Source organism: Cetorhinus maximus, chromosome 2 (assembly GCF_964194155.1).
Source record: "Cetorhinus maximus chromosome 2, sCetMax3.hap1.1, whole genome shotgun sequence".
NCBI lineage: Eukaryota > Metazoa > Chordata > Chondrichthyes > Lamniformes > Cetorhinidae > Cetorhinus > Cetorhinus maximus.
Window position 1 is genome coordinate 164578644 of NC_135880.1, and position 15350 is coordinate 164593993.

The 15350-nt window shown below is 43.9% G+C and overlaps 1 protein-coding gene across 2 annotated transcripts in view; it reads left to right on the forward strand.

The window, feature by feature from the left end:
- Positions 1 to 6989: 6989 nt before the first annotated feature.
- brd10 (bromodomain containing 10) overlaps positions 6990 to 15350 on the forward strand; it is a 77364-nt gene continuing 69003 nt past the window's right edge. For both annotated transcript variants that reach the window (XM_078570568.1, XM_078570569.1), the window contains exon 1: positions 6990 to 8123. In XM_078570568.1, coding sequence (XP_078426694.1) covers positions 7255 to 8123 — 869 coding nt within the window. In that variant the 5' untranslated portion in view covers positions 6990 to 7254. The remainder of the gene's footprint in view (positions 8124 to 15350) is intronic.

Consider the following 15350-nt stretch of genomic DNA (forward strand, 5'->3'; position numbering starts at 1 on the left):
AAAATTCTTAAGGAACTTGACAGAACAGATTCTGGAAGATGTTTCCCCTTGCCTGGGAATTTTAGAACTAGGGGCCACAGTCTCAGAAAATGGGGTCAGCCCTTTGGGACTGAGAAGAGGAGAGATTTTTTCACTCAAATTCTTGACCCTAGGGAACTGTGGATGCTTGGCTATCGAGTACATTCAAGACAGAAATCGATATTTGGATACTAAGAAATTAAGGGATAGGGGATACTCATTGCCTCCATTAAGTACCATCCAGTGTATTTCCATATCTTCCTGACTTTAATGGGGAGGGGGAATGGCGAAACACCGTTGTTAACATTATGTTATGTACTTGTACTTTACTGGAAAAATACATCAGTCACTCTGTTGAATACATGGTCTGTTTTAATAATCTCAGTGTAATACATGAAGGTTGCTGACTTCCATTCCTCTTCCTTTCACTCAGCCAAACTAAAGAATGGGATTTGGGGTAGTGAAGCAGAGGTCAGTCTGTTCAGCAATGATCTAATCTCGGCTGAAGAAACTGTTCTTAGTTGTACTTTGTTTATAGTGGTATTTCTATTTTCTTTAGCTTCCAGTCAGTTTCCCCAGGCCACGTACCAGTCTTGGCAAAGTTGGTGTACAGCCAACTTACTCCTAGCCCCGAGCCAATTGCACTCTGTGCTCAGTTCCAAGCAAAACACAAGAGCAGGCTTGTGCTTCTAGGTTTACCAGTATTTTCTTCTGCCTACAAATATGGAACTTAATATGATACTGTGCTCGTCTTTAAGCACTGCAAAGTGGGATTTTAAAAAAAGTTAATGCAAAAGCAAAGCTTGATGCTTGAAACCTGAAATAAAAACAGAAAATACTGCAAATACTTGGCAGGTCTGGCAGCATCTGTGGAGAGAAACACAGAGTTAATGTTTCAGGCCGATGATCTTTCATCTGAACTGGAAAACGTTATGCATCAGGTTTTATGCAACCACAGACACAGGAAAAGGGGAGATGGAGGAAAGAACCAAAGGGAAGGTATGTGATCAGGTGGAAGGCAGGAGAGATTAAATAACAAAAGAGGATGATGTAAGGCAAAATGAGACAGGAAATGGACAAGGCAAGAAACAAACCATGTGTCTAATCTAAATGAGCATGGTACAATCAATGGACAGGAAAGCTCAACCAATTATCTGGGCTGCCTTTTTTCAGTGTATGTGGGGTTTTCCAATGAATTAACGACAATTTTCAGGTGATTTTTGAGCAGACAGAGGCAGAAAATACGGCAGGCAGGGAGTCACCGCCAGCTCCCTGATCTCCTCCAGAAAGGATCGGTGCTGGGATCATTATTGTTCACCGTCCGCATAAATGATTGGAAGATACAATTTTATTAAGCTGACAGAATGGGCATGTAATTGGCAAATAAGCTTTATTATAGATAAGTGTAAAATAATACATTTTGGTAGGAAGAGGAGAGGGCAGATGCTCCTTGGAAAATAAATGTCTAAATAGGGGAAGAAGAGAAGAACAGAGAGATCTCAAGGTACAAGTCGCTAAAGGTGATGATGTAGGTTAATATGACCATAAAAAAATGCAAAGGTGCTGGGGTCCATTTCTAGAGGGATAGCATTGAAAAGTAGAGAAGATATGTTAAACTTGTATAGCACTTTCGTTAGACCACACTAGCAGTACTGTGCACATTTCTGGTCTCCATGTTATAAAAGGACACAGAGCAGTAATGGGCAACTTTTTGGCCAGAGAACCACATCCAAGCATGGAAATTGTATCAGGGCCACAAATGCTCAAGAAATGAACAATTAAAATAAAATGTTGTACCAGTAAATATAAAACCTTTACTATTATGATAATTATACCATTGTATTTTATTTAGCAAATGTAAATCCCCAAAGCCAAGTGATAACCTCATTAGCTGAATTTAAAATGATTAGTCTGCCACTTAGTCTGTAGAGGGGACACTCCTCGGTAATGTGCGTCATTGCTTGTGTCTTTCCACAAGCGCGTAAGGGGTTTGTTCTGAGGCCCCAGTGATGGAGGTTGGCTGCACAGAGACCCTGGCCTGTCCTGAACCTGTTTAACAAGGGCCACTTTCACCGTGGTAGTACAAAGCCTGCCATTTAACAGGTGCTGTTTGTCACAAGTGACTTGTTAGTGACTTCGCTTGTTTCCCATTCTTTGGTCCATAGGATGTAGATCTTGCTCATGAAAAGGGCTCCATGTGTTGCTCCATATTATACCATCGTAATAATACATTACAATAATTATACCAAACACATTCCCTTTTTCAGGCTTAAGGTGAACAATGCAGTTGGTCACCCCTCTTTACATTGGCATTAAAGTCTGGTGCCATTCTTGTTGTGGAAATATGGAGCTGTGACACTGGTCAGTTGACTAGGATTTGTAGTGAAATTTGTGGTATTTCAGCAGGGAAAATGCATTTGCACACATTGGGGGAGCCAAAAACAAGGTTTTTCTGCGCCAGTTTGCAGATATTTGGGAACTTAGATTCACTCAAGAAAACATAAATTTATCCAGTTCTTCTGGACTGTATTTTTCCTTAAAGGTAACATCTTAATGTTAGAAATGCTCTGTTATGTCTGTAGTATAAGGGTCTGGTGCATGAAGGGACTGAGTACAGTACTGTGATGTAAGAGGACAGATGACCCACACCTAGGGTCAGCGTAGTGCTGGACAGAGCCGTGTGTGGAAACAAGCATGGAGACAGCTCCTAGCTTGGATCTTTACTGTACCTATGTATATGGTTTCTAGTAGTCAATAAATACTTACTGTTGAACTGCCTAAGGCTACAAATGCCTTAATAAGACCTACCAAACTACTCCCAACACCTTACAACATTGTCAGCCATTTCTGTTACATTCTTGCACTCCCTGGGTTTCGAGGGAGTTTATGGGAAATGTGTCTCTTACTTTTTTATGACTACAGGGTGTTAGAGAACAATGGATTGCAGCCAGAAAAGGTTAAATGTAGCCAAGAATTAAGCCAGAAAATTGATGTAGAGAAGTACAGTCAGTCAGGTCTCTACATGACAGCCAAAACAGCATCTGATGTTCTGTCCGAGTCAAGTATTTGAACCTACACCTCATCTGAAAGACGACAACTCCGGCAGTGCAGCATTCCCTCAGTACTGTACTGGCACATCAGCCTTGATTTTTTTGCTCAAGTCCTGGAGTGGGACTCGAAGCCAGAACCATCTGATTCAGAGGCAAAAGTGTCACCAATGAGCCACAGCTGTCACAGGGTTTCTGTTGTTTCCATTCATTCTTGAGAATGCGCGCCAGTGTTTAAAATGCACAGTTTGCCAGGTACCAGCCATTGAGGTAGAAAGACTTGTTAAAAAGATCACCAAGGTTGCTTGTGGGGACCTTCATTTGTATATACCTTGGGACTTGCTTCAGGTATTACAGCATTTATACTTCTATACTTCAATCCCTTATCTACCAGCAAAATTATGTCAGCATTTTTAGGATGGCAAGGTTACCCTTCTCACCACACTGAAGAATCAGTGGCCAACGCATCCCTGCCGATACTGGTTGCCCCGCTACCATTTAATTAGCGCTAATTGGCTGGAGCAGGGTCTTCAGCCCCTCACACTAATTGGCCGGCAGTTCTCTAGTCCCAGCAGCAACAGGAGCAGCATTGGACAGGAGTTTAATTTCCAGGATCCCAGGACCAGGTAAGAGTGGGAGTCTCAGGACAGGGAGGTGAGGTGAGGCCCCGAGGCGGGTGGGTGGGCAGATGGATGTGGGGGTGTTGGTCGAGAGGCCAGGGGGGAGCAAGCACCTGCAGGGCCGGGCCTTGTGGAGGAGGGTCGCCCAAATTTGAAAAGCTGCTGATAGAGACACCCACCTCCCTACCACCTGCCCCTCCCTATCCTACCCGAGGCCTGAGCAGGGTCACTTTCCTGGCATCCTTCTGCCCATGAACTCTTCCCACCAGCCTGGAAATTGAGGCTGAGTGGTCACTAACTGGCCACTTAAGGGCCTCAATTGGGGTAAGGGCCCAATTACCCGTCCCACTGTAAAATTGCAGAGAGGTCGGGGTGGCCTGGAGTCCGATGGGAAGGCATTCTGATGAATTTTATGCCCCCTTCCCCTCAAGCCCCTATCTGCACACCCGCCAGCAGGGGAACATAAGATTCAACCCATAGATCTAGTTATGACTGGATCTACAAATCTGCTACGCTCTGGTTCTTTAGCCAATTATGTTAAATCTGTGTCCTCTGGTAACCCACCTTTCTGCAACCAGAAACAGTTTCTCCTTATTTACCTAATAATTACCCTTACCCTCCTCTGCTGTAAGGAAAACAACCCCAGCTTCTATCATTTCCCCACTTATCTGAAGTTCCTTATCCCTGGTACCATTATAAGTGTGGCTATAAAAATTTATAATGTAAAAAGATTTTTTTCAATTTATTCTTTCATGGGATGTGGGTATCACAGGCAAAGCCAACATTTGTTGCCCATCCCTAATTACCCTTGGCTTGCTAGGCCATTTCAGAGAGCAGTTAAGAATCAGCTATTTTGCTGTGGGTTTGGAATCACATGTAGGCCAGACAAGGTAAGGATGTCAGATTTCCTTCCCTAAAGGACATAAGTGAACTAGATAGGTCTTTATGTTAATCTATAGTTTCATGGTTACCATTACTGAAACAAGCTTTCAATTCCAGAATTATTATTGAATTTAATATCCACCAGCAACCATGGTGGGATTTGAACTACATCCCATTATCCTAGACCTTTGGGTTACTAGACTAGCAACATTACCATTATGCCATCATCTCCCTCTACAGGACAGAAACATAGGTGCAAGATTTTTTGATAGCTTATAGATCTGTATCCATTATAGTGGGTAGTGCTTTCCTCAGCATCACTGGAGTATACCTGCTTGAAAGTGTGCATTGGTTCCGCATAGGACAGGGGCTGGCTAGAGTGCCAAACTGCCTGTCAACGTGCATTGTGCAGCCCAAGTGCATGCGTTATGTGTGTTGTTGTGAAACATGGGCGGACAATCCAGCAGGGGGGGGATGAGTCCAGCGGGCTGGCCTTATAGTAACAATGAGGTTTCAGATGTCCGACAGCGGGGAACACGGCCCGCTATTGGTGGGCGGAGCGGATGCTTGCAAACTGGTTTCACGACTTACCGATTTTTGGCCTTCTCGCCAGATTGTCCGCTCACGCCACCGAACATGCCTGGCACTGGCGGGCATGGAAAATTCCGGCCACTGTCTTTTACCCTGTCAACCACATCATCCCTTTCAGGTGGTATAATGGCCCCTTTGATCAATACTGCCACCGGTCCCCACCTCTCCCTTCTTTCCTTCGCTATCATTTTTGAAGTAATATTGCCAGACATCACCTGTTGCTCAGCTCATCTGTGGCTGAAACCCTCATTCATGTCTTCGCTACCTCTAGGCTATTCCACTGCAGTCCTGGCTACTCTCCCATGTTCTACCCTCTGTAAACCAAACCTCTGCTGCCTGTGAAGTAACTCGCAGTATTCACTTTTCACCCCCATGTTCATCTGACCTAATATCTCCTTATGTGCCTCAGTGTCATACTTTGTTTTACGATGCTCTCATGCCTTGGGATGTTTTATTATGTTAGAGGAACTATCGAATCAGAAAATAGTTACAGCACTGGAGACCATTCGGCCCATCGAGTCCATGTCAGCTCTCTGCACGCGCAGTTCATCTGGTCCCATTCCCTGGCAATTTTGTTTCTCTTCAGGTGCCTATCCAGTTCCCTTTTGAAAGCCACAATTGAATGTTCCCCCTCCACATCCTCAGGCATTTCATTCTAGATCCTAACCACACACTTGGTCAAAAAAAAAGTATCCTCATATAGCCTTTGGTTCTTTTGCCAATCACCTTAACTGTGTAATAGAAACAGGTAGAACTCAGCGAGTCGGGCAGCATCTGTGGAGAAAGAGATTTGACGTTTCCTGTCCAATATGACTCTTGTTCAGAACTCATTCTAAATCTATGTCCTCTGATTCTCGACCCCTCCGCCAAATATGTTAGTTGTTGATGCAATAAGCTAGTATCCTGGGGGATGGGGCAACAGGCTTGAAAAATTAAACGGAAGGAAAGGAAAATAAGGATATTAAAAGGTAACTTGGAAAATAAAGTTAATGCAGCGAATGAAAAAATAAACACTGAATTGCATTAAATCCCGGTCTCAGAAACTCAAGATATATCGGATGCCCTCCAACGTCAAGTACAGATGAGCCAGAAGAAGGGAATTTCTCCGAGCACAACTCAGCAGCAGCCTCCGCTGCCACCTTAGGCTTTCGAGAGTTTGGGATCCGTTCTGCGATGACAAAACCCCCCAATTACAAAAGGTGCACCAGCACCGCCTCTGCTCAGTCATTGCAGCCAGGCGATAGCTTCTAAAAAGTTTGCAGATCATATTGTGAGATGCAGGGCAATTTGGAGGGCATATTATCGGAATGCAGAATGTCCAAGTAGGGCAATTAAAATAGACAACATTTCTTTCTGACCTGCACATAGATAAAGTCCGCCAAGCCAGTTGGACATGATTTAGTGCAACAATAAGCAGCATGTTTATTGAATCCTACATCTTGCAATCAGCCTTTTGTTTGCATGCAACTAATAACGTTCGTTGCAATAAAGTGCTGTGTATGCGTATTTAACACCTGCGGACAAGTTGCAAACGTCCCCCGATGCTTCGAGTGAGCAACCTCTCCCAATGTTCACCCCGCGCGACGGCGGCCGTTTCTCGCGAGCGCCGTCCTGTCCAATGGCTCTAGCTGCCCGCCGTCAATCAATGGGTCTCAGCCAATGGCGTGAGGCCTGGCTCTGGCTGCCAGCTGTCAATCAGGCGGCACCAACCAATGGCGCACGGCCAGACGCTGTCAATCAAGCGGCCTCAGCCAATGGCTTGCGGTCCGTGGGGGGCAGCCAGCTGTCAATCAGGCGGCTCCAGCCAATCGGAGTGAGCGGGACAGCGAGTGGAGTCAGGCCGGAGCCCGCAGTGTGGTGAGAGGCGGACAGCGAGCGGAGCCGAGCCCGGGGCTACAGGCCGAGTCAGGAGACCCCCCCCTTCCCCTCCTCCCACCTACCCATCGGGAGACTGCGGAGAGAGGGGCTGGGAGCGAGTCCCCGGCTCCGGGGCCTGAGTCAATCAGATCACCTCCCCCAACACACACACACACCCCCTCACAGCAGCGACCCCCTCCCCCGGCTTCACTCCAAGGCCAGGTCGGCCTGGGGCCGGGATGGAAGCGGCGGCAGGTGAAGGTGATGGAGGCCCGGCCGCAGCTGCCCTCCGGCGACGGAACAATGAGCCCGCGGCCGATCGGGATGAGACGGGGGCCGAGGATGAGGCGAGCTCGGCGGGCAGAAGAAGAAACAAGAGACCGAGGCCTCCGGGAGAGGAGCAGAGCGGCCCCGAAGAAGAAGAAGAAGCAGCAGCGACGGCGGCGGGCTCGAGTTCAGGGGAGTTACCACGGGACGGAGGCCCGGGTGGCGGCGACGACCAGCAGCAGCAGCTCCCACAAGACGGGGGCTGCAGCCAGTCGGGCCCTGAGGCCGGGGCTGGAGAGGAGCCCAGGGCCGAGGTGACGGGGCCCAGGACGCGCTCGGCCAGCGGCCGGCTTCCCAGAGCTAACGGGCTCGCCAGGCAGCAGGACGGTCCGGAGGCAGCGGCCGCTCTCGGCGGCAGGTGTAAGGCGGCCGAGCCGGAGCCGCAGCCGCCGCCTCCCGAGCTCGGGGATCAGCAGCAGCAGGACGGAGGAGGCGACGGCGGCAGCGAGAGTGACCGAGAGCAGGAGGCCGAGGATCCGAGCTACGAGGTGCAGCAGGGCCGCCGGATCCTGAGCGAGTTCCTGCTTGACAAGCACAAGAACCTGACGGCCCCGTTCGCCCACCCCGGCGAGCCGGCCGAGAGCTGCCAGCAGCCCGTCTGGCTGCACAAGATGGAAGAGAAGTTCGAGCAGAACCAGTACGGCGGCATTACCGACTTCGTGGCCGACTTCAGGCTGATGCTGGAGAGCTGCTACCGGCTCCACGGCGTGGACCACTGGCTTTCCAGACAGGCTCAGAAGTTGGAGATGATGTTGGAGCAAAAGTTGACGCTGTTGTCAAGGTGAGTGAGCTCCAGAGAGGCAAGGATTTTACCCACGTTGGGCATGGACACCACAAGACTTGGGGGCGGGGTAGGTGGTGAATTTTCCAAAGTGATGAGGACAAGCGGCAGTTCAAATCTTTTTTGAAGCAACGATATTCTTCTGAGCCTCGTCTAAAATTCATCCTAATTATTCAAATCATCCAGCCCTTTTACTATTTTTGTTCAGACAGCGACAGTTCTTGATCGGAAAGAGTTATATTGGACTCGAAACGTTAACTCTGTTTCTCTCTCCACAGATGCTGCCAGACCTGCTGAGTTTTCCCAGAACTTATTTTTATTTCAGATCTCCAGCACCTGCAGTATTTTGCTTTTATCTGAGTTCTCAGACAAGTGGACTCGGGTGGTTGGGTGGGTTAAACAAGCTCATGTGAATGCTAATGGCAGAGAAGCTTCCACCAATGCCAATCCTGCCCACTGCAATGGTTTACTTGTATCCTGCCCATTTTTCCCTACGGGAACTTACACAGCAAAAAGGTCCAGAAAGGCCACTGAGACACTAAGTAGGACACTGAGAGAGCTATTAAATGTCTGCTGGTCCCGATATCCAATCACTGGATGTGTTCACTGACCCACACATATGAAGTGTTGACTTTCTTTGATGCCTGTTATATCCTGAAATAGTGACCCTTTGCTTTCTTTTCATAATTGGAGTTACCAAATGTAAACTGACAAAGCAGAAAGAAAACAAATCTATATATTGGAATTGTTAGTCTGTGCAAGGAAAATCGACTGCAGTTGCAGTCTCCAAATACCGCACATGCAAACTGTTTTGGTACTACTTATCTGAAATCCATCCTCCGAGGTAAACCAGGTTGATCCTAAAGCCTGGGAAGCAGAGCTGCTCCTTGAAGCAGTACCGTTTGTGTGGTGGGAATGTCGGGTGTGGTGGGGGGTGCACTTTTTTGCCTGAAATGACCAACTATGCTTTTTGTGTAGAGACACAGCAGCCAGTTTGCTCTCAGCAGAATGTCCAATTAATATGATGTGGTGAGGTTGTTTGAGGGGAGGAATGTTGCCCAGGGCACCAGTAGAACTGCCTGTTCTTTCTAAGTGCCATGGGGTATTTTCAATTCACCTGAACAAGCAGATAGAGGTTCTGTTTAAAGTCTGCATGCACCTTTCCCTCAGTATGGGGGAAAAACTTCGTCTGTTTGTATACTGATGCCTTGGAGTGCAAATTGAACCCATGGCCCTCTGTTTCAATGTGAGTGTTACCAGCTGTACCAAGTAGATGCATCTTTTGATTTGTATAAATTTTGTGATGTATGTCACCAATCCGCAGCATCAGCCTTCTCCAAAGGTTCCATAAGCATATAACTGTTTCTGAATAAAGATGCATGCCTGGTTAAGCAACTTCTACATAAGTTAAAGACTGAAGAATTAAATGAGGTTTGCATACTTAAGTGTAGTATTGCTTTGTCCTTGTAAACGTTCTGTCACCTAGCATTTTAGCGGCCATTAATTTGTATATTCTGCACTGTTCCTGTGCTACAGTTGAGTTCACGAGCACAACCTCAGCTGTTGGTAGAATTGAAAATATTTCTTGTTGAATCAAAAAATGTCTGCTCTTGAAGTAAGCTAACGATTTTCGTTCGAAGGAGACAACTTCACCCACTTATCGTAGTAAATTTTAGGCAGTTATTACAGAAGTTGAAGTGTTTATCATTCTGAGTTGGAATGGTGTGTGACTTGGAGGGGAACATGCAGGTGGTGGTGTTCCACAAAATATTTGTGGAGGTCTCTTGATCCAAACTACATTTTTTGAGTCAGTTTGGCTGAGATCCTGTTGCTTGACTTTGTAAAGAAAATGTCTAACTTAAAAAATCAAGATTGAATTAGTGTTTCAGCATAGAACAGGCATTCTGTTAAACCAAGATCTACTTAAATATGTTTTCAGCTTGTTAGTCTTGTCCTACCTGTGCTGTTTAGTGTTCCACAGCACCTGAGGGCCTTTTGATTTGTCATCTCTTTCTCTCTCCCTTAGAGAACTTTCAAGATGTTGGCAAAAGATAAGAGATGGTTTCTGACTCTTGAGGCCATTCTCACCTTGGCATCTGGCTAGAGAACTAGTTTCATTTGATAGACTTTATTCACACTTGTCAAGTCCATTTCTTATTGACATTGCATAGTTGTTTTTCAATTGAACCTTTTGTGATTTATTTCATTTTGTTTAGCTTATACCAATTTTATTTTTATTTAGGGCTCAACATTAGTAGAAACTCATTTTATTTATCTATTTACTCTTGGTCCTAACTTTGCTCTATGTTGACTGGTTAGAGTTAAAGCCCTAACCTAGAATGCATTGTGGCTCTCCAAATAAATTTTGGAGTAATTGGTCTAACTCCATATATATATTATATACATGTGTGTACCATTGGTACTGAATATGTGCTATGTCACAGAACATAAAGGGGAGTAATAAAGCATGCAACTTAAAAAAGACTTTGATCCCCTAAATTAACATCTCTCAACTGTATACTCAAATGTCTTTACAGTACCTACACCCCTGAACTGTCCATTCCACACTTTTTCCATCTTCTGAATATGAAGTATTTTGTACAAAATGTGCTCATCTCCTTTTCAAGGTTCAACCTGTGTCCCTTGATTCTAAAGTTGGTAGCAACCAATGAGACATCCTCAAATAGTATGCTGACAAGATTTGTGAAGTGTTCTAGGTATGGACATATTGCCTTGGACCCATGCTCAGATGCATGGATTCGTTAACTTGCTTATTATTGACAAACACTGTGATACTAGTTTTAATGAGCTAACTACCAATCGACTGAGATCACACTCCAATGTTGGGCACTGTAGTCTATCCTGTGGCCGTTTAGTTTATATTCCCACAGTGTATTTCTCTTCATTAGTTTTGCCATTCCATTGGATTGCCTCTTAATTGTTTGAATCCTTCCTCCCTTAGATTTGGTGTAATGTGCAAACTTAAATAACTTCATTTCTGGTACCAACTGTTTTGTGACTGATTTCTGCTAACAAGCCTTTATTTAAGTTAATCCACATCTGATTCCCTTGTCTTTGTTTGGTTTCCTCAACCTATCAGTGTCTTCTTTATCTCATCAATTTGAATGCAATCCCAGCCTGTGTTGAGTTGCTGAACTTAGTTGGGGCAGTAATTAACATCCTACATTTGACCTCAGAAAAGTACTAACCAGGGTAAGACTCCACTGTAATAATAAAAACATAATACGGTGGATGCTGGAAATATGAAATAAAAACAGAAAATGCTGGAAAAACACAGCAGGTCTGACAGCATATGTGAAGAGAGGATCAGAGTTTCTCTCCGCATGACTCTTCATCAGGATGCTATTGGTACTGACTAGGATGCTTTCTGTGGCAAAATAACTTACTATCTAGGCTTAGCATTGAAGAATGGCCACTTGAATATGGTGCCTAAGGAGCCAAACCTCAATAGTTAGCACCGCCCACATAGCAAGGAAGAAAATCAGAGATTGATGGGAAGGGGCAATATTCATACAGTTGTGCACTTTTTTAATGAAAAAAATTTGGCCACAAAAGCTCTACCTCTCATTTACTAATTTACTACTGTTATTGTTCCATCTCTCAATTCTGGGCATGAATACAAGTTCAGGAACCTTCTCTTACTTTATCCTTCATGGGTCCGCCTCTCTAAGTGGTGAATATTTGAGGGCTGCTCAAGATTTGGGAGAAAGTGTATCTAAACGATGCCAACGCCCTGTTCTGATCTGATTCTCACACATCCATTCCACTAAAGGTATCTATTATGACCAGGAGCAGTAACTCTGGCTGATTTGATTACCATCTCTACGCCTCCCAATTTTGGAATTCAGGTACTTGTGTCCCTATTACTGCCAGACTAAGATCTGACTCGGCACAAAGCAAAGATCCTTTAGGAGACTGGTTACAAACACGTGTGGCATCTTTCTGATGTGTAATGCTGAGGAGTGATATTTCTTGACCACAATGATTGTGTCAGTGAAAAACTCAGAAACTAAAATGCGCACAAAACTATAACACACAATAAATGACATTTATGTAAGACATTTACACACTGTCTGAACTTTTATAGGTCATGAGTTCACTTCTCTCCTTGCAACACTGCAGATGTTTTTGATATTTTGCAGCCTCCTTTTAGATTTTTGCCTTTCAGTTGAAACCTAGTTCTTTTGCCGTGTTCAGGCTATTACTGTACTGATATCATGCAAGTTTTCCAGTCTTTGTCATTTCAGAACTGTTAACAATTGTTAGTGTTGTGGTTTTATTGACTATATAACATTTTTTTTTAAAAGGAAGGGATTTGAAGAAGCAACTTCAGGTCTTATCTATGAAGAATTCAACATTTTACAGTTTATAATATCTGAACTTCTGCACTTTTCAGAAAAATTGCAGCTTAATTATAGAATTATTGTAGCACCGAAGGAGGTCATAGGGCCCATCACTTCTGTGCCAGCTCTCTGCAAGAACAGCTAGGCTGGTCTGACTCCTCTGCCCTTCCCCTGTAGCCCTCCATTTTTTGTTTCTGTTCAGATGCTTATCCAATTTGATTTTGAAAATCACAATTGACTGTGCCTCCTTTATACTCTCAGGCACTGCATTCCAAATCCGAACCACATGCGTGAAGAAGTGTTTCCTCGTGTCATCTTTGGTCTTTTGTCAGTCATCTTAAATCCGTGTCTCCAAGTTCTCCACCCTTTTTTGTCAATGGGACCAGTTTCTCCCTATCTACTCAGATTCCTCATGAGCACCTCTGTCAAATCTTCTCTAAGGACAACAACCCAGCTTCTCCAATCTATCCAATTAACCAAAGTCCAGAGTTTTGATGAAGAGTCATTCAGACTCGAAACGTTAACTGTGTTCCTTTCCACAGATGCTGTCAGACCTGCTGAGTTTTTCCAGCTATTTTTGTTTTTATTAACCAAAGTCCATCACCGCTGGAACCATTCTCAAATCTTTTCTGCACCCTCTGTAATGTCTTTGCATCCTTCCTAAAGTGTAACGCCCAAAATCGGACATGCTACTCCTCTTGAGGCTGAATCAATGTTTTGTAAAGGTTCACCATAACTTCCCTTGCCTTTGTCCTCAATGCCTCTATTAAGACCAGGTTGCTGTATGCCTTTTTAACCACTTTCTCAACCTGTCCTGCCACCTTCAATAATTTGTGCACATGTACCCGCAGGTCTCTCTGTTTCTGCACCTTTTTAGAATTGTTCCCTTTATTTTGTATTACCTTTCCTCATTCTTCCTATCAAAATGTATTACTTTGCACTTCTCTGCATTAAATTTCATCTTCCATGTGCCTGCCCGTTCCACCAGCCTGTTGTCCTCTCACTAACCTCCTCACAGTTCACAATTTTGAAATTGTGAACTGCACACCCAAGTCTAGGTCATTAATATGTATTTAGATAGTCCTAATACTGACCCATGCGGAATCCCACTATATATCTTCCTCCAGTCCGAAAACAATGTTCACCAGCAACTCTGTTTTGTCACTCGTCCGACTTGGTAACCATACTACACTTTCCGTGGCACTTTATCAAACGGCTTTTGGAAGTCCATGTACATCACATCAGCCACGTTACCCTTATCAACCCTCTCTGTTATCACATCAAAAAAACTCAAGCAAGTTGGCTAAACAATTTGTTTCCTTCAATAATTGTTTAATTACTCAATCATCAAATATTTTGTGTTTTTAACAGCAGAAAGCCTGTATGTGTAACCAAAGACCTGTTACACAACATCTGTGGCAGATTTAATACAAGAATCTAATTTCAACGTTAGCTTTGAACTTCAATTGCAGGTAGTGGATAAAAATTAAATTTGTTCTGTTTGTCAGTCAGCGCACAATTGGAAGGTACAGATTATTATTTTTCTGATCTAATGTTTTGTCATGTTTGTTACATTCTGGCTGCATGTTTCCTAGATCCTATTTACATGGATTATAGTCCATTGTAAATGATTAAGAGCCCCAGTGTTTTGGAAGATTGTATGCAGGGGCTGTAAGGATGGATAGTGTAGAAAAATCATATTAGTACAGTAATTGGTACTTTACTGATTTTATTTCTTACACTTGCAATCTCTTTTTCAATTTAAACTTCTTCCTTACGTAATTCATACACAATATAGTTTTATGGAAAACATGTACTTCATCTTAATCATTATGTTTTTGTGGGCGATTTGATATTGTGGGTGGAGAGGACAGAGCAAGTGAGAGGAAGAGAGAAGATGGACAGCTAGGCAAAATAACTTGATTCTGTTCTTGCCTATTGTCAGTGCAGAGGATATTAAAATTATCTTTTCACTGGTTTCTTCCATGTTTAAATAGTGAACTGAAGTCCAGATTGGAATTGCTCAGTTGTGGGGTCAACGCTAGCGATATGCTTTTCCTCAATGTTGACAAAGGATCTTTCTCATTTATCCATCCTCATTGAGTTGGAAGTTTGGGCAGTATTGTGCTGTAGATCCTTGCCCACTGATGACTGGTCCTGGGTTATCAAACTCCTTACACAACTTTTTTCGTGTATTGTGTGTGTATTTTTTTATATATATATTTTATAGAAATGTATTTTTCCTATGATCAGCCCGAGCTGTCATTCGGGCTAGATCCTAGTAATAACTATGACAATCAATCATGGGAGAACAGTTTCTGTTTACCAGTATAGTTTTGTGAATAACTTTATACTGAATCATTAATCCTGTCACTCAAGAGGCACTTGATTCTTCCTTTTATTCCATAAGTATCTTCCTTGAAGAAAATATGTATCACATTACTGACGGATTCTCATAATTGCTTTAGCAACAGAATGAGCCTTAAGTGGTAGCTCTCAAATAAGTCCCTTTTCTTTGCAGCTTCATCTTTTGCCATCCTTTCCTCTTTTATTTCCCCCTTCTTCACTGTCCAGACCCCCTGCTCCTAATAGTGGCTATATTTTAACTTTGTTTACAGATGGAAGCTACCTGAACAGAGCACATTTCCATCTTCTAACCTTATTCTCTATTTTTTAACCAGTGTTCTTTTGAAGCCTGGGACTTTGCTCACTTTTGATTTCCTAGAATCATCATCCATTAGGACTAGATGCCCTGCTTAACTACATTGCAAGTCATGGCTAATATGACTGCTCTGAAATTTAGGATAATCTGTTCCCACTGTACAGCTGGCTGGGTCCTGGGCCAAAGCCCTTAGACAGAATC